At 42.8% G+C, this 23,883-nt stretch overlaps 2 protein-coding genes and 1 long non-coding RNA gene across 9 annotated transcripts in view; 1 reads left to right on the top strand and 2 right to left on the bottom strand.

The window, feature by feature from the left end:
* tbc1d32 (TBC1 domain family, member 32) overlaps nucleotides 1-12,746 on the bottom strand; it is a 411,412-nt gene extending 398,666 nt beyond the window's left edge. For 2 of the 5 annotated variants that reach the window (XM_078542168.1, XM_078542171.1), the window contains exon 1: nucleotides 12,466-12,746. In XM_078542168.1, the coding sequence (XP_078398294.1) occupies nucleotides 12,466-12,488 (23 nt within the window). In that variant the 5' untranslated portion in view covers nucleotides 12,489-12,746. The remainder of the gene's footprint in view (nucleotides 1-12,465) is intronic. The other 3 variants (XM_078542172.1, XM_078542170.1, XM_078542169.1) reach the window with 3 other exon arrangements.
* A 105-nt stretch (nucleotides 12,747-12,851) lies between these two features.
* LOC144680786 (uncharacterized) lies at nucleotides 12,852-21,106 on the top strand. Of its 3 annotated transcripts, none has more exons than XR_013576624.1 (4): nucleotides 12,852-12,894; nucleotides 15,847-16,172; nucleotides 16,324-16,584; nucleotides 20,069-21,106. It is a non-coding gene; the product is annotated as an uncharacterized LOC144680786 (long non-coding RNA). The 3 variants fall into 3 exon arrangements; XR_013576622.1 differs by having other exon boundaries at nucleotides 16,309-16,584; XR_013576623.1 differs by lacking the exon at nucleotides 16,324-16,584.
* Nucleotides 20,377-23,883, bottom strand: part of hsdl1 (hydroxysteroid dehydrogenase like 1) — a 24,894-nt gene continuing 21,387 nt past the window's right edge. Inside the window, exon 5 of the mRNA XM_078542167.1 lies at nucleotides 20,377-21,891. Within this exon, the coding sequence (XP_078398293.1) occupies nucleotides 21,796-21,891 (96 nt within the window). The 3' untranslated portion in view covers nucleotides 20,377-21,795. The remainder of the gene's footprint in view (nucleotides 21,892-23,883) is intronic.

Raw genomic sequence — 23,883 nt, 5'->3', positions numbered from 1 at the left:
TAAACATGCACTATTTTCTTGAACTGTATCTTTCTCACGTGTGTGAGTAAAACAACATTCAGACTTATGGGGTGAATGTGTGGATAAATAATTCTCTTCATTTAAACTCATGAAAGCTTGCTGTTGTTTAAATTGACTGCACACAGCCCAGGGGCCAAGAAATACACCCACATCTTCCTTTTCAAAAAAAGAGTGATTAGGGACAGTAAGGGAAAGGGTACAAGGGTTTCAATTCTCTGCTGACCCTGTCTGTAACAGTGATGGGCGTGGTTTATGGGCCTCGACAGTAACTACACTACAGGACAAAGTATAAATCAAGAAACAATAGGAGCTTGTAAGAAAGATACTGCAATAACAACAGCAATGTGGTTGACTTTTAACTGCCCTTTGAAAATGGCCTAGCAAGCCACTCAGTTCAAGGGCAGTTAGGGCTGGGCAATAAATGCTGGCGCTGCCAGTGACACACACATATGAAAGAATTAAAAAAATCATGGGAGATTTTAATCTTCATAAAGATTGGACAAATGTAACAGGAAATCGAGATAAATGTGTCATTTTCAGATTGGTGAACAGTAGCTAGTGGAGTGGCACACGGATCAGCACCAGGGGATCAACTATTTACGATCCATATTAATGACTTGGATGAAGGGAACAACTGTATTGTAGCCAAATTTGCAGATGATACCAAGGCAAGTATGAAAGGAAGCTGGGAGGATACAATGAGTCTGCAAAGGGATATAGATGGGTTAAGTGATTGGGCAAAAAATTTGGCAGATGGAGCATAATGTGGGAAAATGTGAGGTTATCCACTTTGGTAGGAGGAATAGAAAAGCAAAATAATATTTAAATGGAGAGTGACTGCAGAATGCTGCAGTAGAGAGCGATCTGGGTGCCCTGGTACATGAATCACAAAAGGTTTGCAGGTACAGCAAATAATTAGGAAGGCAAATGAAATATTGGCCTTTGTGGGAGGAATGGAGTATAAAAGTTGGGAAGTCTTGCTAGACTGTACATGACATTGGTGAGACCACACCTGGAGCATTATATACAGTTTTGGTCATCTTACTTAATAAGAGATACACTTGCATTGGAAGCAGTTCAGAAAATGTTCACTTATGTTAATTCCTGGGATGATGGGCCTGTCTTATGAAGAAAGGTTAAGTAGGTTGGGCCTCTACTCATTGGAGTTTAGAAAAATTGAGAGGCAATCTTATTGAAACAGACAAGGTTCAAAGGCGTCTTGACAAAATGGATGCTAAGAGGATGTTTCCCCTCATGGGGGAAATCTAGAACTTAGGATGCACAGCTTAACAATAAGGAGTCTCCCATTTAAGATGAAGATGAGGAGGAATTTCTTCTCTCAGAGGGTCATCAGTCTTTGGAATTCTCTTCCACAGACAGCAGTGGAGGCTAGGTCATTGAATATATACGGGGCTTAGACAGACAGATTTTTGACTAACAAGCAAGTCAAGGGTTATAAGGCACAGGTGAGAAATTGCCATTAAGGCCATAATCAGACCAGCCAATATCTTATTGAATTGTCAAGTAGGCTCGATGTGCCGAATGGCCAACTCCTGCTCAGATTTCTTATGATCTCATGATCACACCTCACAATCCCGCAACCCTCAACGTAGATGGACAAGACTAGTAGATGCATGGGAACAGCATCATATCCAAGTTGCTGGTAATTGGCCAGATTGAATTTGTCCTCTTTTGCAGACAGGGCATCCCTGAGCAATTTTGCACATCGTCAGGTAGATGCCAGTTTTGTAACTGGACTGGAACAGCTTGGCTAGAGGCGCAGTTAGTTTTGGAACACAAGTTTTCAGTACTACAGCTGGGATGCTGTCAAGGCCCTTGGTCTTCATTGTATTCAGTGCCTTCAGCCATTTCTTGGTATCATGTGGAGTGAATCGAATTGGTTGAAGACTGGCTTTGATGATGTTGGGCACTTCACTAGGAGGCCAAGATGGGTCATCTACGCAGCACTTCTGGCTGAAGGTGGTTGCAAATGTTTCAGCCTTGTCTTTTGCACTGATGGGCTGGGCTCCCTAATTATTGACGATGGGGATGTTCATTGAGCCTCCGGTTAGTTATTTAATTGTCCATCATTATTCATGACAGGATGCAGCAGGACTGCAGAGCTTTGATCTGATCTGTTGGTTATGGGATCACTTAGCTCTGTCTATAGCATGCTGCTTCTGCTATTTAGCATGCATATAGTCTTTTGTTGTAGCACCAGCAGGTTGGCACCTCATTTCTGGATATGCCTGGTGCTGCTCCTGACATTCCCTCCTAAACTTCTCAGTGAACCAAGGTTGAACAGCTGGTTTATACAAACAAAAGCAAAACACTCTGGATGCTGGAAATCCAAAACAGAAACGGGAAACTCTACAAAGACTCAGCAGGTCTGGGAGCATTTGGGAAAAGAGAAAAACAGAATTAACAGGAAACATTAACACTGTTTCTCTCTCCCCACGTGCTTCCAGGCCTGCTGAGTATTTCCAGCACTTTGTTTTTATTTTGATCTTCTGACCTGATGCTACTGATAGAGTGAGGGATATGCTGGGTCACGATGTTGAGGATTGTGGCTGAATACAATTCTGCTGTTGATGACCCACAGCACCTCATGGATGTGCAGTTTTGACCTGAGATTTGTTCTGAACCTATCCTATCCCCTTTAATATGGTGGTAGTGCCACACAACACAATGGAGGGTGTTGTCAGTGTTACCATGGGACTTTGTCTCCACAAGGACTGTGGAAGTAACCATTGCATAGTCCTTGTGGAGACTAAGTACCACTTTCATACTGGGAATACCCTCCATTGTACTGTATAGCACTACCACCACAAAATGCTGACCAGACAGAACTCAGTAAACACTGAGCGTCACCATTTCAGGTGGACACTTGACATGTATTGAGGAGCTTTTTTAAAATTCTTTCATGGGATGTGGGCATCACTGGCTAGGCCAGCACTTATTGCCCATTCTTAATTACCCTTGAGAAGCTGGTGGTGAGCCGCCTTCCTGATCTGCTGCAGTCCATGTGGTATAGGTGCACCCACAGTGCTGTTAGAAAGGGCTCACCAAGATTTCGACCCAATGAAGGAACAGAGATATAGTTCCAAGTCAGGAAGATGTGTGACTTGGGAGGGAGCTTGCAGAGGCTTATCAAGGTGAAGACAATTTCAATTAAACAGAAGAGTGATAACAAGAAGTTGCATTTATGTAGTAGCTTTAACAAAATAAAATAGCCCAAGGTGCTTCACAGGGACCTTATTAAAAAAACTGAAACTGAACCACATATGGCGATATTAAGAGAGACGACCAAAAGCTTGCTTGAAGTGGTAGGCTTTAAGCAGCATCTTAAAAAAATGAAAAAGTGTAAAGAGCATATATTTTTATTTCTGTTGGACTGTGGATTAAAATTACAATGGCTGCAGTTTGAAGGACATGTCTACTGGAACAGTGCAAGGGGTATATACAGTGTTGCTGTCCTGGAACAGTGTGCCATGAAAGATGGTGCCGAAGAGGAGTCTGGTCTAATGGGAAACTGCCTGCTAATGTTTTAATTGGCTCCTGACCAAGGTTTGTGTGGGAGCAGTGCAGCAGAATAGCTCCTAGCCTGAAAAGGGAAAAGACCTAAAACCTGGCTCCTGTGTGTCTCAGATTCCAGTATTTCTACAACAATAGCTAGCTGGCTTTTTCTCCTCATATCTCTATAACCTGCTCACTCTCTTAGAGACATTGAAACCAGTGAACTAAAGACAAAGTGCTGGGAATACCACTTTGAGTCATCAAGAAAGAACTGAAAGGAATTTGGAAGACATTGATCAAAATCAACCCATCGAATCCTGTACTCCAGAATTGGTGCTATTGAACTGTTTTATCCCACCCTTAAAATCCATGTTTTTTGTGTGTCTTGTATGTGTGTGTGTATATAGGGATTTAAGAAGGGGTGTAGTTTAAGTTATAGAGTTAGAAATTAGCAGTTCATATTGCTTTACCACTGGTTAAAGACAATTTGTTCAAAGAACAGTAATTTACTTATTAATATAAAAACAAAAAGCTAAAAGCTACTGCGGATGCTGGAAATCCAAAACAAAAACAGAATTACCTGGAAAAACTCAGCAGGTCTGGCAGCATCGGCGGAGAAGAAATCAGTTAACGTTTCGAGCCTTCATGGCCCTTCGGCAGAACTGAAGCATAGTTAGAAGAAGGGAGAAATATAAATTGGTTTAAGGTGGGTGGGGGGGGGAGAGAGAGAGACATTGAGGGTGTGGTGATTGTGGAGATGAGCAGATAATCAAAAGATGTCACAGACAAAAGGGTCAAAGAGGTGTCGACATTTGTCTGAGAAAAGTGCTAATTAAGAATGGAAGACAGGATATTCAAAGTACAGCTCTAGTGGGGGTGGGGTGGAAAGACTAACAAGGTTTTAGTTTAGATTTAAAAATAATGGAAATAGGTGGGGAAAGAAGAATCTATATAAATTATTGAAAAAAAAAGGTGCGAGGGGGGGAAGAAACGGGGTGGGGATGGGGGGAGGGGGAGTTTAAGATCTAAAGTTGTTGAATTCAATATTCAGCCCGGAAGGCTGTAAAGTGCCTAGTCAGAAGATGAGATGCTGTTCCTCCAGTTTGCGTTGGGCTTCACTGGAACAATGCAGCAGGCCAAGGACAGACACGTGGGCAAGAGAACAGGGTGGAGTGTTAAAATGGCAAGTGACAGGGAGGTTTGGGTCTTTCTTGCGGACAGACCGTCTCGTCGAGACCTGGAAAAATTTATTAATTTTGCTTCCAATCTCCACCCCTCCATCATCTTCACATGGTCCATCTCTGACACTTCTCTTCCCTTCCTTGACCTCTCTGTCTCAATTTCTGATGATAGACTGTCCACCAATATCCATTACAAGCCTACCGACTCCCACAGCTACCTCGACTACAGCTCCTCACACCCCGCTTCTTGTAAAGACTCCATCCCATTCTCTCAGTTCCTTCGCCTCCGTCGCATCTGTTCTGATGACGCTACCTTCAAAAACAGCTCCTCTGACATGTCCTCCTTCTTCCTTAACCGAGGTTTTCCATCCACGGTCGTTGACAGGGCCCTCAACCGTGTCCGGCCCATATCCCGCGCATCCTCCCTCACGCCTTCTCCTCCTTCCCAGAAACATGATAGGGTCCCCCTTGTCCTCACTTATCACCCCACCAGCCTCCACATTCAAAGGATCATCCTCCGCCATTTCCGCCAACTCCAGCATGATGCCACCACCAAACACATCTTCCCTTCACCCCCCTGACGGCATTCCGTAGGGATCGTTCCCTCCGGGACACCCTGGTCCACTACTCCATCACCCCCTACTCCTCAACCCCCACCTATGGCACCTCCCCATGCCCACGCAGAAGATGCAACACCTGCCCCTTCACTTCCTCTCTCCTCACCGTCCAAGGGCCCAAACACTCCTTTCAAGTGAAGCAGCATTTCACTTGCATTTCCCCCAACTTAGTCTACTGCATTCGTTGCTCCCAATGCGGTCTCCTCTACATTGGAGAGACCAAACGCAAACTGGGCAACCATTTTGCGGAACACCTGCGGTCTGTCCGCAAGAAAGACCCAAACCTCCCTGTCGCTTGCCATTTTAACACTCCACCCTGTTCTCTTGCCCACATGTCTGTCCATGGCCTGCTGCATTGTTCCAGTGAAGCCCAACGCAAACTGGAGGAACAGCACCTCATCTTCCGACTAGGCACTTTACAGCCTTCCGGGCTGAATATTGAATTCAACAACTTTAGATCTTAAACTCCCCCTCCCCCCATCCCCACCCCGTTTCTTCCCCCCCCCACCTTCTTTTTTTTTCAATAATTTATATAGATTCTTCTTTCCCCACCTATTTCCATTATTTTTAAATCTAAACTAAAACCTTGTTAGTCTTTTCACCCCACCCCCACTAGAGCTGTACTTTGAATATCCTGTCTTCCATTCTTAATGAGCACTTTTCTCAGACAAATATCACCACCTTCAACACCTCCTTGACCCTTTTGTCTGTGACATCTTTTGATTATCTGCTCATCTCCACAATCACCACACCCTCAATGTCTCTCTCTCTCTCTCTCTCCCACCCCGCCCCCCCCTCCCCCCCACCCACCTTAAACCAATTTATATTTCTCCCTTCTTCTAACTATGCTTCAGTTCTGCCGAAGGGCCATAAAGGCTCGAAACGTTAACTGATTTCTTCTCCGCCGAATTTACTTATTAAGTTTACAAACCTAGTGCTCGTATTCTGTTCACCTCAGCTAAACAATTAAGTGGTTTGATCAATCTTTACATTTGTCGTGGCTCAGGGAGCAGAGGGGCTTGATACTGTAGTGCACTATCCCCAGTGAGTCGTGACATAGTTTGGGGTCTTGGGTCCGGGATATTTTGCAGCAAAAGACAACGACGATTTGGGTGCAGATTTAGTAAGGAATAAAAGCTAAAGGTACAAAAATAAGATGGCACTAGAAACTACTAAAGCTTTCCTGCAAGTGGAAGCGATGTCCCTAACAATTATACAAGGGATCCCAAAAGCCAGGTTAATCGAATTGGCAAGTAAGTTAAGAGTACGATTGCCAAAGCTAGGAAGGCAGAGATAATTGAAGGTACAGCACAGCATTTGAAATTGGAAGTGAGGCTTCAGCAGAGGCAGAAGAAAAGGCAAGAGAAACCTTCTGTAATAAGAACCCATTTTGAAGACCAAGGGGTTGCAACTGCTAGACAGGCAGCAGTAATGCCTGACGATTATGAGCTGATCCATAAAACTAAACCCTTTCCCACCACCCCCATAAATTTGAAAAGGATCAAAAATGGAAGTGTTAAAGGAAGGCAAGTAGCCAGGGTAAAGAATGGATAACTGGGAATACCTTGAGATCTCCCCCCCAGATCAGAAAGGGAGTTACTGATGATGGAGGTGCAACTCAAAGGCCTAAGTGTTTCCATTGTAATAAAGTGTGACACATTCGTTCAGAATGCTGGAAGCTGCGAGGGAAGCCCATGGGATTGCTGGAATTCGTAAGTGCAGAGTCCGAAAAGGGGACTCAAAAAGAAACTTGTCACGGATCAAATTGTAGCTTTAAGTTCAAATAAGCGTCTGGAGGTAACCACTGCTGTGAATGCAGGTGAAGTGAATAAGGTAGATGAGAGATATAAAGGGTTTTTGTCTAAAGGGAAGATAAACCCTTTTTCATCAAATGATGCAGCTAAAGCCATTACTATATTAAGGGACACAGGAGCTATTCAAACTCTTTTGCTGGAGAAGGACCTAGTTTTCCCTCCAGAGAGTTCAATGAAAGCTAAAGTATTGGTAAACGGGATAAGTGGAGAGTACATCACGGTTCCATTGTACAAAGTGCAATGTGGGGTGTGATTTATTGTCTGGGTCGGTGGTTGTAGGAGTAGTTAAGAAGTTACCTGTGGATGGAGTTGATTTACTCCTAGGAGACGATTTGGCAAGAGTGAAAGTTATAGTTTCACCCATAATTACGGAAAGTCCAAGAGAGACTAAAGAGACGGAGCAGCTACAAGAACAAGTTCCTGGTATCAATGGCTAAATAAAGTTCATTACCAGAGGTCAAAGTAATACCACACGCAAATGTTAGAGTAGCCAAAACTTTCTTTAAGGATGGGGATAATTCAAAGGAAGTGTTTGGCATGTCTTCATTAATTGAAGCTCAGAAAGCAAATCCAGAGTTAAACAATTAGCACAATCAGCTCACACTGAAGCTGAGGCTGAAGGAGTTCCGGAATACTAGTACATGAAAAACGGAGTTCTGATGAGGAAGTGGAGACATCCTCACAGACCTGCAGATGAGGAACGGACGGTTGTTCATCAGATAGTGGTACCATCCAAATATCGTAAGGCGATATTGCAAGTAGCACATAAAATCCCTATTGCAGGACATGTAGGAATATGGAAAACCCAAGCATCGAATAACAGGCATTTTACCTGGTTAAGACTTCATAAGGACGTAGTCCAATTTTGTAAAACGTGCCATACATGTTAGGTGGTAGGTAAATCTCAACATCAAACCAGCACCTTTAATACCCATACCAGTTTGTGAAGAACCATTTAGATGGGTATTAGTAGATTGTGTAGGACCATTACCCAAAATAAAAGCAGGATATCAGTATATCCTTGAAATCATGGATATGACAACCCTATTTCCAGAAGATATTCCTTTAAAGGACAATTACAGCTAACATGGTAGTGAAAATGTTAACTCTGTATTTCAATTGGCAGGCCATAATGAGTGAAAAACTATCTATCTATCTGACCAAGATTCTAACTTCATGTCTAAAATTTTCCAGGACTTAATCAGCAGTTTGGGTATCAAACAACTAAAGCCTACCACCTATCACCCACAGACACAACAAGCTTTAGAGAGATATCATCAGACTCTCAAAACCATGATTAAGACCTGTGGCCATGAATACCCAAAGAATTGGGGCAAAGGATTAGATTTCTTACCATTTGCTACCAGAGATTCTCCAAATGAATCTACTGGATTTAGTCCATTTGAATTGATCTATGATCATGAAATAAGAGGTCCATTAAAAGTGATTAAGGAAAAGTTCCTAAAGCAGAAAGACGAATCCTCCACGTTGGACTACATGTTCATGTTCCTAGAAAGACTGAGGAGCATGTAAAGTAGCACGAGAGCATTTAAAAATTTCTCAATTAAAAATGAAAGAATGGGCAGACAAACATACTGCAACTAGAATGTTCCAAGCAGGAGTTGAGTTATGGTATTATAACCTTTGCAGGCTGAACCCCTGAAAGTGAAATTCGGCAGCCCCTATAAGGTATTTAGGAGAGTCAGTAAATTGACTTATCTGATAGATACTCCAGGGCATAGGAAGAAGAAACGGTTATGTCATATAAACATGCTGAAGCAAGATCATCACAGGGGAGATGCTGGGAAAGAGCAAGTATGGCAGGTGGTAGGAATAATGGCGGATGACAGAGACAGTAAGAGTAAGGTAGAGGAAGAAGTAGAAAGTGCACAAAGCAAATATCCTACAATTCGACTAGCCAATACGAAAATACTACTAACCAATACGAAAATACTGGGACAGTTAGACACTGTGTTCTCATATTTAAAGGAAGGACCACGGGAAGATCTCATAAGGTTACTTAGAAAGTATAAGGAAATTTGTAGAGATACACCTGGATGTACTACGTTAGCTAGACATGATGTGAACTTAGAAGACTCAGTGCCGATAAAACAACATTCTTATCGGCTGAGCCCAGACAAACAAGCTCAGGTAGAAACAGGAGATCCAATATATGCTAGAAAATTAATTGATTGAGCCCAGCCAAAGCAGCTGGAGTTCACTGGTCGTGCTGGTTCCTAAGCCGGATGGATCATCTAGATTTTGTACAGGCTACTGGAAAGTGAGTACAGTAACAAGGACAGATTCATACCCAATTCCTCAATTAGAAGATTGCATCGATAGGGTTGGCAGTGCCTCATTTCTTTCTAAAATGGATCTATCGAAGGGGTACTGGCAACTGCCATTAACATCAAGCACTAAAGAAATGCCCACCTTTGTTACACCAAGTGGATTGTATCAATGTCAAGTTATGCCATTTGGGTTTAAAAACGCCCCAGCTAGATTCCAGGGATTTATGAATCAAGTCATGGCTGAAGTACCTAACTGTGTAGCTTATTTAGACGACGTCTGTAATATATAGTAACACATGGGAAGAACATATAAAGCAATTAGAGAACCTTTTTAAGCAATTGCTGGCTTAGTCATAAATCTGGCCAAAAGTGAATTTGCAAAAGCAAGGGTAACTTACCTAGGTCACATTGTAGGACAAGGGCAAGTACTGCCAAGAACAACAAGAGTGAACACTTATTCCTTATTCCTAAAACTAAATGAGGAAATCATGAGGTTTTTGGGAATGTGCGGGTTGTATCAAAAGTTTGTGCCGAACTTCAGCATAACAGCTGTACCTCTCACCAATTTGTTAAGAAAACAGGCAACATTGGTATGGTCAGCAGAATGCCAAGCAGCCATTAAAAAGCTGAAGACAATCTTAATAAATGAACCAGTGTTGGCCACCCCTGACTTTACCAAACCTTATAAAACGGTAATTGATGCTAGCGACTTGGGGGTAGGGTCAGTCCTATTACAAGGTAATCAATTAGGGATAGAGAAGCCAGTGGGGTACTTTTCCAAGAAACTAATTCAATATCAGAGGAAGTACTCTACAGCAGAAAAAGAAATTCTAGCATTGTTGTTGTCTCTTCAACACTTTGAAGTTTACATCCAACACGATAACAAAGAAACACTAATCTACACATCATAAAACTCGAAATGCAAGACTGTTTAGATGGAGTCTATTGTTTCAACCATTCAACGTAAAGATAGTTCACATTGCCGGCAAAGATAATGTGATCGTAGATGCATTGTCCCGGGTGTAAAATACTGAAATAAGTTAAAGGCATAAGAAATGCTGAAGATTGTATAAGGGGAAGGATGAATGGGAGTAAGGATGAATGGAAGTAAGTCTCGTGTTTTGTTGTCCATGTGTCACATGCCTTGTGATGAAATGCATTTTTGAAATGGCACTTCATCTCTTTTAAGGGTGGAGGCATGTAAAGAGCATATCTTTTTATTTCTGTTGGACTGTTAAATTAAAATTACAATGGCTGCAGTTTGAAGGACACGTCTACTGAAAAGTGCGAAGGATATATACAACGTTGCTGTCCTGGAACAGAGTCTGACATGAAAGACAGGATAGTGCCGAGGAGGAGTCTGGTCTAATGGGGAACTGCCTGGCACCAACGTTTTAAGTGGCTCCTGACCAGGTGACCAGGGTTTGTGCGAGAGCAGTGCAGCAAAATAGCTCCTAGCCTGAAAAAGGAAAAGACCTTCCTCTTGTGTGTGTCAGATTCCAGTAATGCTACAATAATAGCTAGCTGGCTTATTTCCTCATTTCTCTATAACTTGCTCTCTCTCTCTGAAAACCTCAGTCAAAAGGAAAAGGGGAAAATCACTGTTAGAGGCACTGAAAGCAAGTGCTCTATTGAAAGTGCTGGGAAGACCACCTTGTGTCATCAACAAAGAACTGAAAGGAATTTCGAAGACATCGATCAAAATCAACCAATCAAATCCTGGACTCAGGAATTGGTGTCATAGTCAGAGGTCTACAGCACAGAAAAAGGCCCTTCGGCCCATCAGCCCATGGTGCTATTGAACTGTTTTACCCCACCCTTAAAATCCATGTTTTTTGTGTGTGTCTTTTGTGTGTGTGTATAGGGATTTAAGAAGTGCTATAGTTTAAGTTATAGAGTTAGAAAGTAGCAGTTTATATTTCTTTTACCACTGGTTAAAGACAATTTGTTCAATAAACAGTTATTTACTTATTAAGTTTACAAACCTGGTGCTCGTATTCTGTTAACCTAAATTAAACAATTTGGTGGTTTGATCAAACTCTTCACATCTGTCACGGCTTGGGGAGCAGTGGGGCTTCACATTGCAGCGCACTATCCCCAGTGAGTCGTGACAGAGGGCATTCCAGAGCTTAGATCCTCAATAGCTAGAGGGGACGCACAAGAGACCAGGATTGGAGGAAGGAGGACCTCAGAGGATTGTAGGTTACAGAGATAGGGAAGGGCATAGCTAGGGAATGGACACCAATCATTTGGACCTCTGGTCAAGAAATAAGCAGAAGATCCAAAGACATTTCTGGTGAGGGACAGTGATATTCTTCTCAAATAAAACAATTTTCTTTTTCCCCTTTGTATAATGAGTTGACAGCTTATATTAGTGACTCAAGTGAAAGTCTGTATCATTAAGTGAACCAATTTTCAAGAGCAATTCAGAAATGTCAGAAATACTCAGCTTATGTAATAAAATGTTTGTTTAATCTGTGAACATAAAAAATGGGGGTTATCCAGTCAGGACAAGTAAAGAGTACAACAACATATTCAAAACCCCAAAGCAAATGGAAACGCAACCAACCATCTCCCTTCAGTTGACAAATTACCATCAATACTACTGAACTATCGGTGCAGAAATGAAATGTACAAAGTATTGTTTACATTCAAGTTAAAACTGAATTTATGTAAATGTGTATTTTTTCTTTCGTGCCTGAAAAAAATTAAGTTAAGTCAATATTTTTCATGTGTATTACTCTATTAAAGGTACAAATAGGCTTTTTTTTTAAATAAAACAGTACAACAGAATTAGCACGACACCATTTTACCACCACTTAAGTACAGTAAACACATTGGTTTCCAATTACTAGGTAACCGACAATTATCAACTGAAGATGTAAGAAAGCGGAGAATTAAGAACACTATGCTCACAGATAAAGTACAACATTATAGACTGTACCCAAGACATTTACTCACTCAAGGAAAGGGGCTACAAGGTTTCTCCTAGCCTCTGCCTTCAAAGCAAACATAAAAAACTTACCTAAATACAAACGCACAAAGCATTTAGATATCTGACAAGCTGCCTCCCTTTAGTCTACCACTATTCACGGCATCTGGTTCTGCACAGCATTTGATTATCTGGACATTTACTTCTCCTTCCTCGAATCCCTGACCAATTATTCCTAGTATTGAGTATATTAACCCCTCAGTGTCTGCAGTCTCATCGGGCCTGGGGCTCTGCTACCTCCAGCTGCTGAACCCTTCCGGCGGCCGCGAATTTTCTTTCCCAAAATGGTCGCTAACCAGGAATTCCACGGACGCGCTCGTGCCAAGGCCGTTAGGACGCGCTTCGGGGCGCGTGCCCGCGCAGCCTCGTGCATGACCTGTTGGAAAATCGCTCTCCCTGGCTGGCGGGGGAGGGGGACCCAGCTCAGAAAAAGAAATGCTTTGGAGGCTGGCGACTTTAAACGTGAATTGCTTATTAAAGAATCGAGGAAATGGTGCTGGTGGTAATTTTTGGAAGTCATAGGGGTGGCGCATGCTGGGATCATTTACATAAGTGTCTGGGGGTAATCTATAGGAGGGTATGCTGGTAATTTATAGGCCGTTGCAGGCAATTTATAGGTCTTGGGGTAGTTTATAGGAAGTCAGGAGGAGGCCAAGATGGATCATTTATTCTGCAATCCTGGCTGAAGATTTTTTTTCATTAATTCATGGGATGTGGGTAATGCTGGCCAGGCCAGCATTTATTGCCCATCCCTAATTGCCCTTGAGAAGGTGGTGGGTAAGCTGCCTTCTTGAACTGCTGCAGTTTATGTGGTGTAGGTACACCCACTGTGCTGTTAGGGAAGGAGTTCCAGGATTTTTACCCAGCGACAGTGAAGGAACAGCGATATATTTCGAAGCCAGGATGATATTGCTTGGAGGGTAACTTCCAGGTGGTGGTGTTCCCATGTGTCTGCTGCCTTTGTCCTTCTAGATGGTAGCAGTCATGGGTTTGGAAGGTGCTGTCTAAGGAGCATTGGTGAATTCCTGCAGTGCATCTTATAGATGGTACACACTGCTGCCACTCTGCGTCAGTGGTGGAGAGAGTGAATGTTTGTGGATGGGGTGCCAGTCAAGTGGGCTGCAATGCCTGGGATGATGTTAAGCTTCTTGAGTGTTGTTGGAGCTGCACTCATCCAGGTAAATGGGGAGTATTCCATTCCTGACTCGTGCCTTGTGGTTGGTGGACAGGCTTTGGGGAGTCAGGAGGTGAGTTACTCGCCACGGGATTCCTAACCTCTGACCTGTTCTTGTAGCCATAGCATTTATATGGCTAGTCCAGTTCAGTTTCTGGTCAATGGTAAACCCCAGGATGTTGATAGTGGGGGTTTCAGCAGTAGTAATACCATTGAATGTCAAGAAGCGATGGTTAGATTCTCTCTTGTTGGAGATGGTCATTGCCTGGCACTTGTGTGGTGCAAATGTTACTTGCCACTTGTCAGTCCAAGCCTGGATATTGTCCATAGAGACAGGATGGGAAAGCAGGGAGAGTGAGAGAGACTGCATGGGAAAGGGGGAAGAGAGAGAGAGACAGCATGGGAAAGGAAGGAAAGTGAGAGAGCCAGCTTGAGAAAGGGAGAGGGAGACAGAATAGGAACCAGGGAGAGTGATAGAGACAGCATGGAAATGGGAGACGAGTGAGAAAGACAGAATGGGAAATGGGGAGAGAGATAGCATGGGAAAGGGAAGAAAGTGAGGGAAACAGCATGGGAAAGGGAAGAAAGTGAGGGAAACAGCATGGGAAAGGGAAGAAAGTGAGGGAAACAGCATGGGAAAGGGAAGAAAGTGAGGGAAACAGCATGGGAAAGGGAAGAAAGTGAGGGAAACAGCATGGGAAAGGGAAGAAAGTGAGGGAAACAGCATGGGAAAGGGAAGAAAGTGAGGGAAACAGCATGGGAAAGGGAAGAAAGTGAGGGAAACAGCATGGGAAAGGGAAGAAAGTGAGGGAAACAGCATGGGAAAGGGAAGAAAGTGAGGGAAACAGCATGGGAAAGGGAAGAAAGTGAGGGAAACAGCATGGGAAAGGGAAGAAAGTGAGGGAAACAGCATGGGAAAGGGAAGAAAGTGAGGGAAACAGCATGGGAAAGGGAAGAAAGTGAGGGAAACAGCATGGGAAAGGGAAGAAAGTGAGGGAAACAGCATGGGAAAGGGAAGAAAGTGAGGGAAACAGCATGGGAAAGGGAAGAAAGTGAGGGAAACAGCATGGGAAAGGGAGGGAGAGAGACAGCATGGGAAAGGGGAAGAGTGGGAGAGACAGCATGGGAAAGGGGAAGAGTGGGAGAGACAGCATGGGAAAGGGGGGAAGAGTGGGAGAGAGCCAGCATGGGAAAGGGAGGAAGAGTGGGAGAGAGCCAGCATGGGAAAGGGAGGAAAGTGAGAGAGACAGCATGGGGGAGGGGGAGGGAGACAGTGGGAAGGGGAGGGAGAGTGATAGAGACAGAGTGGGAAAGAGGTGTGAGTGAGAAAAAGTGGGAAAGGGGAGAAGAGGGTGAAAGAGATGGCAAAGGGAGTGGAAGAGAGAGAACAGTTATAAGGGAATGTGAGGGGACAGGATGAATTGAATTAAGTCCCTGAGTAGTTTGTAATCAACCCCAGTGAAGGTGATTGTTTTTTGGATTGGCCTTTTGAGCATTGGGCAGCCAAGTTTCTTCAGGACTCATGATATGAGTTGGGGTGATAACTAATGGGATGTGTAAACTGGTATGAGAGAAAGTGATTGAGGGTAGAACAGAGTTAGGAAGCAAAAATGTAACACCACATGGAAATTGAAGGAACTCATTTTGAGTGCAGCTCAATGTTACATATTAATCTGGTGCTGATATACACTCTGGTGAAGAGACAAGAGTACTAAACTGATAGCTTTCTCTTGGAGAATTCGGTGTACTTTTCTAATATGTTTTTAAGATAATACGGCTGCTACCCAAGACATCGGGACCATGCAGGAGGATATAAGCAGAGATTTTTAGATAAGAGACTCCCTTGATCTTTTGACTACCTGATTCATAGTTCTTGCATATTAGTTCATTGGAACATTGGACTCAGGCATAGATGTGAACGTGTCACAACAACAGTTGTCATTTTGTTGCTTCTGTAGCACTAAATGCGAGAATGAGACATTGCCATTCGTACACAGCTATCCCTGACTTTCGGTATGTTTACTTATCCTTGTATTTGCCTCAATTGAATTGATTCATTATAACATTATTTACGATAATCATAAACTGAGGCTGGATCTATGGCCAAATGAGGATAGGGCACAAATGTCAATTGGGCCCTAAAAATTCCACCTTTGATTCTCCTATTGTATGAAACACTAGTTGAATGGAAATTACATTATATGCTTATTTTTTTCTGTTTTGCTTTGTCCATTCTCCAGGGAAGCCTCCCATCTGGCTATGAGTATCACTTGTGCTCCGTAACTGTTCTTGGCAAAGATTTTGAGATGGAATTTTATGTAGCCCTGACCAATAAAGAATGGGCCATCAGGTAGCTTGCAGGGTACCAGGAGAAGAGCAAAATTACATTTGGAGTACAAACAACCAGACCAGAAAGTGGAAAATTCAACCTCTTCAAAGTTTATTTTCAATGCCAGCACAACACTTTGTCCCGATCCCATAAGGCAGATCTTCGTCTTAAGTTGAAGAAGACATTCTATCCTGCACAAGTGGTTATCACAATGAGAAACCCTGGGAAACAAAGCAAGTAAGCGTCAAAATATTTTCTTTGAATCAAAGGGAAATTGTATCCAAGGAGATGAATACAAATGCAAGGAATCACAGCTATTTTGTTTTCTGTAATTTGTTGATTACTGTCAAAACTAAACCTTTGAACTCTACAGATACTTCTCTTACAGGGCCAAACCCCAAGATCCTCATCTTCCAAAGTTTGCATCACTTGTCCAGATTCAGAATACCCACAATCATGAGGTTATGTATGTTGATGTCCTCAAATTTTGTGGTGTGACAGATTAAGTGACTGCAAAGTTCATGGAACTCTTCAGAAAAGGACATTCTCCTCCAACTACCCTTAACACCGACAAGCTGGATTTGCAGTTAGAACATGGTCCTGACCACCTCTTTGGAGCTGCAGATCAAGCAAAGTGTCCAGATTATAGGTTTATACACTTCCACATTTATATGATGATTTCGGACAGCCATAGTTTGTAACTGAGGCAATGTTTAAAGGCTTAAGTTGGTGTTTTGCGTCTTGAAACGTTAACTTGTTTGAGTTATCCCACCAGTGTGCAAGTTAATACATCAGATTGTTAAGTAATTTCATGCTGTTGCACATTGGGATGTTGCGGAAGTCCTGACCTGTGCACATGCATGATAAATTGCCCAGTGAGTTGAAATTTCCGATGGACAGAATGGTACCAACCCCCTTCCCCTGTGCCCCTGCAGAAATGTCTCCAACACTGACCTCAGCATCGGAGACTTTGGCCTGGCCTGTTGCACACTATTCGCATGGATACTTATGTGAGTATGCCAGTGATGAACAGTGAAGCCCACCCGACCATATCCTTCCCCTCACTCGCCTCTACTCCCCCTCACAGGGAGTTTTATGGGCAGTTAGGGATGGACAACAAATGTTGGCATTCCCATCCTATGAATGAATAAAATATTAAGTATGAGAGTGAAGGATATTCTTTTAACTTGTTTAAAGGGTATCACTGAACTTAGAAGGGGCACTGACAACAAATGTCTAGCCTTGTATTTCTGTGAGGCACAACAGGGGGCGGGCGAGGCGAGAACATAGGGTGGACTGGGCGAGGACAGGGGGCGGATGGAGTGCGGAGCCGGCCAAGTGAGGAGGGGGGTGGGTGGAGGCGAAGAGAAGGGGGCAGGCAGGAGTCGAGCAGAAGGAGCAGGCGGGAGGGGAGGAAAAGGAGCCGGGGAGAAGAGGGCCGCGGAAACAGGGCCCAGGAAAGGGGGCGAAGAGAGGGGGGCCATACAGAGGACAGGGGGAATGAGGGGAGGGACGAGGAGCCGGGGGAGGTCGAGGAGCGGCAGGGGGAACGAGGAGCGGGTGTGGGGTGGGGGTGAGGAGAGGGGCAGCCAGAGGGGAAGGCGATTAGAAGGGGTGGGCGAGGAGAGTGTGGTGAGGAAAGGGAGGAGAGGAGAGGCATGAGGACAGCAGAGGGTGAGGAAAGGGAGGAGAGGAGAGGCATGAGGACAGCAGAGGGTGAGGAGGGAGAGGAGAGCGGGTGAGGAGGGAGAGGAGAGCGGGTGAGGAGGGAGAGGAGAGCGGGTGAGGAGGGAGAGGAGAGCGGGTGAGGAGGGAGAGGAGAGCGGGTGAGGAGGGAGAGGAGAGCGGGTGAGGAGGGAGGAGAGGAGGGGCATGAGGAGAGTGGAGGGTGAGGAGGGAAAGGAGGTGAGGAGAGGAGAGGGATGTGAGGAGGGGAGAGGAATGTGAGTAGATTGTGTAGATGAGGGGAGTTGAGTAGACGAAAGGGGGGGTGAGGAAAGGTGCTGGGGCTGTGCAGAAGGGCAGGGGGGTTTGCGGAAGGTGGTGGGTGGTATGAGAAGTTCACACAACCTGGGGTACAACATTCAAGGTCCTAAGGTTGTATCAAAAAATGGTAATAATTTTCAGAGTTTTATCATAAGTAGTTTTTTTTTGTTCACCCCCAGGATGTGGGCTTCACTGGCTGTGCCAGCATTTATTGCCCATCCCTAATTGCCCTTGGGAAGGTGGTGGTGAGCTGCCTTCTTGAACCACTGCAGTCCATGTGGTATAGATACACCCAAAGTGCTGTTAAGGATTTCCAGGATTTTGACCCAGCAACAGTGAAGGAACGGCAATATATTTCCAAGTCAGGAGGCGAACTTCCAGGTGGTGGTGTTCCCATCTATCTGCTTCCCCTTAACCTCCTAGATGGTAGTGGTCATGGGTTTGGAAGGTACTGTCGAAGGAACCCTTGGCGAATTCCTGGAGTGCATCTTCTAGATGGTACACACTGCTGCTACTGTGCGTCGGTGGTGGACAGAGTGAATGTTTGCGGATGTGGTGCCAATCAAGCGGGCTGCTTTGTCCTGGCTGGTATCAAGCTTCTTGAGTGTTGTTGGAGCTGCATTCATCCAGGAAAATGGGGAGTATTCCATCAGACTCATGACTTGTGCTTTGTAGATGGTGACAGGCTTTGGGGAGTCAAGAGGTGAGTTACTCGTCGCACGATTCCTACCTCTTGTAGCCACAGTATTTATATGGTTAGTCCAGTTCAGCTTCTGGTTAATGGTAACACCCAGGATGTTGATAGTGGGGGATTCAATGATGGTAATGCCATTGAACGTCAAGGGGTGATGATTGGATTCTCTCTTGTTGGAGATGGTCATTGTCTGACACATGTGTGGTGCTAATGTTACTTGCCACTTGTCAGCCCAAGCCTGGATGTTGTCCAGGTCTTGCTGCATTTGGACATGGACTGCTTCAGTATCTGAGGAGTCGCAAATGGTGCTGAACATTGTGCAAACATCAGTGAACATCCCCACTCCTGACCTTATGATGTAAGGAAGGTCATTGATGGAGCAGCTGAAGATGGTTGGGCTGAGGACACTACCCTGAGGAACTCCTGCAGCGATGTCCTGGAGCTGAGATGATTGACCTCCAACAACCACAACCATTTTCCTTTGTGCTAGATATGACTCCAACCAGCAGACAGTTTTCCCTGATTCCCACTGACTCCAGTTTTGCCAGGGCTCCTTGATGCCACACTCGATTAAATGCTGCCTTGATGTCAAGGGCAGTCACTCTCACCTCACCTCAGGATTTCAGCTCTTTGGTCCATGTTTGAACCAAGGCTGTAATGAGGTCAGGAGCTGAGTCACCCTGGCAGAACCCAAACTGGGCTTCAGTGAGCAGGTTATTGCTAAGCAAGTGACACTTGATAGCACTGTTGATGACCCCTTCCAATACTTTACTGATGATCGAGAGTAGACTGATGGGGTGGTAATTGGCCAGGTTGGATTTGTCCTGCTTTTTGTGTACAGGACATATCTGGGCAATTTTCCATATAGTCGGGTAGATGCCACTGGTACAGCTTGGCTAGGGGCGCGACAAGTTCTGGAGCACAAGTCTTCAGTACTATTGCCAAAATAATTTCAGGAACCATCTTTGCAGTGTCCAGTGCCTTCAGCCGTTTCTTGATATCACGTGGATTGGCTGGAGACTGGCATCTGTGATGCTGGGGACCTCCGGAGGAGGCCGAGATGGATCATCCACTCGGCACTTCTGGCTGAAGATTGGATTGTTATAGTTTAACACTTTTAAGTATTGAATATAAAAGCTGTTGGTAAAAATGAGCTTACATAAAACCTTAATTATATATTATATAATTATATATTACTTTAGTGCAGTATTGGGCACCACAATACAAGGAGCATATTTAAATGAATTAAATTTAGATACATGAGAATATAGAGTACAGATTCATGAGAATACTAAAGCAAAATATCGCAGATGCTAGAAATCTGTACTAAAAATAGAAAATGCTAGAATTACGCATCAGATCAGGCAGCATCTGTGGAGGGAAACAACGTAAATGATTAAGATTGATGACCTTTCATTGACCTGATGGATTAACTTTGTTTCTCTCTCCTCAGATGCTGCCTGATCTGCTGAGTACCTCCAGCATTTTCTGCTTTTATCACTAGAACACTGCCCATTATAAGGAACTGCAAACAAAAGATAAATTTCAGGTGCACTCTGCCTGACTAGTGCTCAGAGGCTGGGGCAGTGTTGGCTTCTGGAGGGGAAAGAAGAAAATCGTCTCCTTGTTTACTATATTGTGTTCCTCTTCATTATATTTTCAATGGTTTAAGAATAAATGTTGTATTTTTAAAATATCTTTTTAATGGATCTCCAACAAAATAGGATCAACTGCCAAACTGAAACAATGAAAATGTGCATATTTTTGCAGTCAATGTATATTTTAATGTATTCCAGTTAGTTGCTACAAATATCACACCAGAACATCAATAAGATAGAGTTGCAGACATTTCAGGATAGCAGATCATTTAAAACAAAACAGTGTACCATAAAACCTTAAACCATAATTAGAGCACCTTACCTCACATTACTGTTAACAACATATAAATTCTACTTAGTAAGACACAAATGAGCATGAACAAGTATTTACCTGACAACAATGCTAGAAGTTGTGAGAAGCCAGTAAGATTGGCATTCTAGGAGGATGTGATCAAATGGGTTGAAGGGCATACCTCACCCAGTTGTGATAATGCAATACGCAATTTTAACTTGTTATAGTTTAACACTTAAAGAGTGTCCTGCACAGCATTAACTGCTTATATTCAAAACTTGCTATATCACTGAACTAGTACAACTCCTATGAACATTTAGCCGCAAATCAATACTGAAACTTCCTGACAATAATAAGAAAGTTAATGCACAAAAATAGTAAATATATTGACTATATATAGAAAATTTCATACACACAGTGATGCCCAGAAGAGATAGAAGACTGTAGGCAAACTGAAGTTCACTTATAAGCTGATAAGTAAAGCCAGTGAATTGCATTGTGAAGCTTTTTAATAGTTTATAGTCTAATAACTAATTTCTTGGCATTGTTTGTCATATATGTAGATACATAAGTGAAATAAATATGGCAAGTGTCTGAATGTGCGAGAGAGAATACTCATTAGGTAATCAGGAAATTCATGAATTCATGTTTCTTCAAAAACAGAATACAAACCTGTAATTCTTCATATTTTAAAACCAGAAGTTTAAAATATATTTTTTAAATTGGATATTGCTGAGGATGAATAGAAGTAAGATGTGTGCTTCAATCTTTTCAATAGTTATCTGTGGCTTTTAGTTTTCTTCAGGATATTTCAGCACTGTTATTCCATGCAGAACTAATTTTATAGCTGGATCTAGTTAGAATTTTGGTGGTTCTTTGGCCCAAAAGGAATTCACATTTTGCTTATAAATACTACTTGGATTTTCTCTGAACTGGTATGATTCATCAATTGACTGGATTAACTCAGTGAGGCAACTAGTTTTTTTGTAGATTTAAAAATGAAATCATTTATATAGGTGGATTAGGTGTGGGTGGCAATAAAGATACCTGTACTGATGTTATTGGTACACACAGTATTTTGATTTTGAGCGTTTCAAAGACATACCAGTGATATAAGGTTGTTAGATGCTTGTCCGTGTCGCTTCCCATTAAGTACATTTCAGAGTGAAGTGATTATGCAATAGAAATCTTCTATGGCCACAAACAACACTATATTATTTCATCCTGCTCACAGGGTGTTAAAAGGTTTGCATACAAATATGGTTTGCTGCCAGCCAATATGTCTTTGGGTTATGATTTCTGCAGGAAGGCAGCATACAATCTGTTGTTCATCTGAGTAGCTCCCCACACCCACAGCCATTCAGGCATGTACTGGGCAAATAAAAACTGAAAAAGAAAAAGAAAAATCACAAAAATAATTTCACCCAACCAATAAACCTTTTCTTTCATACAATAGATGCCTTTCACTTAAAGATGTTCTGTACCTCTGTACATATCAAAACAATTTAACAGCCTAATAAAGTTAGCACTGTTCATAAACTTTTGCACTTGGGAGTCAGTTTAAGATCATTAAGGAAAATAATTTTATACCTTTGAAAAAAAAAATGCAGCACATCAACTATGAAAATTAATAACAAAAACAAAAATTGCTGGAAAAACTCAGCAGGTCTGACAGCATCTGTGGAGAGGACAGAGTTAACGTTTCAAGTCCAGATAACTCTTCTTCAGAACTAAAGAGAAGTAGAAATGTGGTGAAATTTATACTGTTTAAGGGGAGTGGGACAGATGAAGCTGGACAGAAGGCCAGTGGTAGGTGGAGGCAAAGGAGAGATTGCAAAAGATGTCATAAACAAAAGGTCGAAGGGGTGTTGATGGTGGTGATACTGGCTAAAGGAGGTGCTGATGGTGACATTAAGAGTAGAAAGCAGAATGAGCAAGTGACAGATGGTCTTTGGAAGATTAGGCACTTTACAGCCTTCTGGACTTAACATTGAGTTCAACAACTTCAGATCATGAACTCATCCATCTTCACCCCTTTTTGATCCCTTTTCTCAAATAATTATTTTTTATTTTTAATATATACATTTTTTCCCACCCATTTCTATTATTTTTAAAATTTTTCATTCATTGTTTTATCCCCACCTTTTAGCTTATTTTGATCTTTTCTCCCACACCGTCCCCTCCCCCCACCCCACCCCCACTAGGGCCATCTGTCACTTGCTCATCCTGCTTTCTACTCTTAATGTCACTATCAGCACCTCCTTTAGCCAGTATCACCACCATCCATCAACACCCCTTCGACCTTTTGTTTATGACATCTTTTGCAATCTCTCCTTTGCCTCCACCTATCACTAGCCTTCTATCCAGCTTCATCTGTCCCACCCCCCTTGAACAGTATATATTTCACCACATTTCTACTTCTCTTTAGTTCTGAAGAAGTCATCTGGACTCGAAATGTTAACTCTGTCCTTCTCTCCACAGATGCTGTCAGACCTGCCGAGTTTTTCCAACAATTTTTGTTTTTGTTTCAGATTTCCAGCATCTGCAGTATTTTGCTTTTATGAAAATTAATAATCATCCTCAAATGATTCTGGCGCTATTCTGGCTCTCTTAATAACTCAGTCTTGTGCTTCTCCATTCAATTCTGCATACTATTACCTATTAGTCAAGTGGCTCCGGCGTATCCTTCTTTTCCTCCCTCTTGGTCTTCTGCCATTCAACCTTCCTAACAACTCCTTCAACATCACATCAGCACATGCCCAATTCAATTATTTTGGCTTTTTCTGATGGCATCAACCAAATAACATTCTTCTAGCATCATTGTCAATATTTCCTTATTACTTTTCTTATTTTTTCACTTTACTTTTTCCATGCTTCTCAAAGCTGTTTTAAAGCCTGTCATCCTGTTTCGCATCACACTCCATACAAAACCCTTCACTAATCTTCTCTACAGTTCTCTATTTAGTCGGCCAGTCAATATCCTCTTCTTTCTATTAAATGCAACATTCCCCATAGTAATCCTAGCTCACACTTTCTTGGCACATCTGCCATTGTCAATTATTACACTTCCCAGGTATTTAAATTGTCTCACCTGATCAAACTGCTTGTTTATTAAAATGCTCACTCTTGCATCCCATTCCTAGAAACATTCATCACTTAGATTTTATTGATCTTCATTGTATAATCTATTGTCACACTATTCATACTATCAACAACTGGGGTACTTGCATCAAGTCTTTGACATCTGACATAATTCACTAGCTGACCTCTTTCATTTGGTGGGATAAATAATTAATCTGCCTGTTTGATACTGGTTAAAGGGAAGATGTTGAACAGAGCCTTTTTTTTATTCATTCATGAGATGTGGGTGTTGCTGGC

The sequence above is a fragment of the Cetorhinus maximus genome, chromosome 5 (genome assembly GCF_964194155.1).
Source record: "Cetorhinus maximus chromosome 5, sCetMax3.hap1.1, whole genome shotgun sequence".
Taxonomy (NCBI): domain Eukaryota; kingdom Metazoa; phylum Chordata; class Chondrichthyes; order Lamniformes; family Cetorhinidae; genus Cetorhinus; species Cetorhinus maximus.
This window is presented reverse-complemented; position numbering and strand designations above follow the sequence as displayed.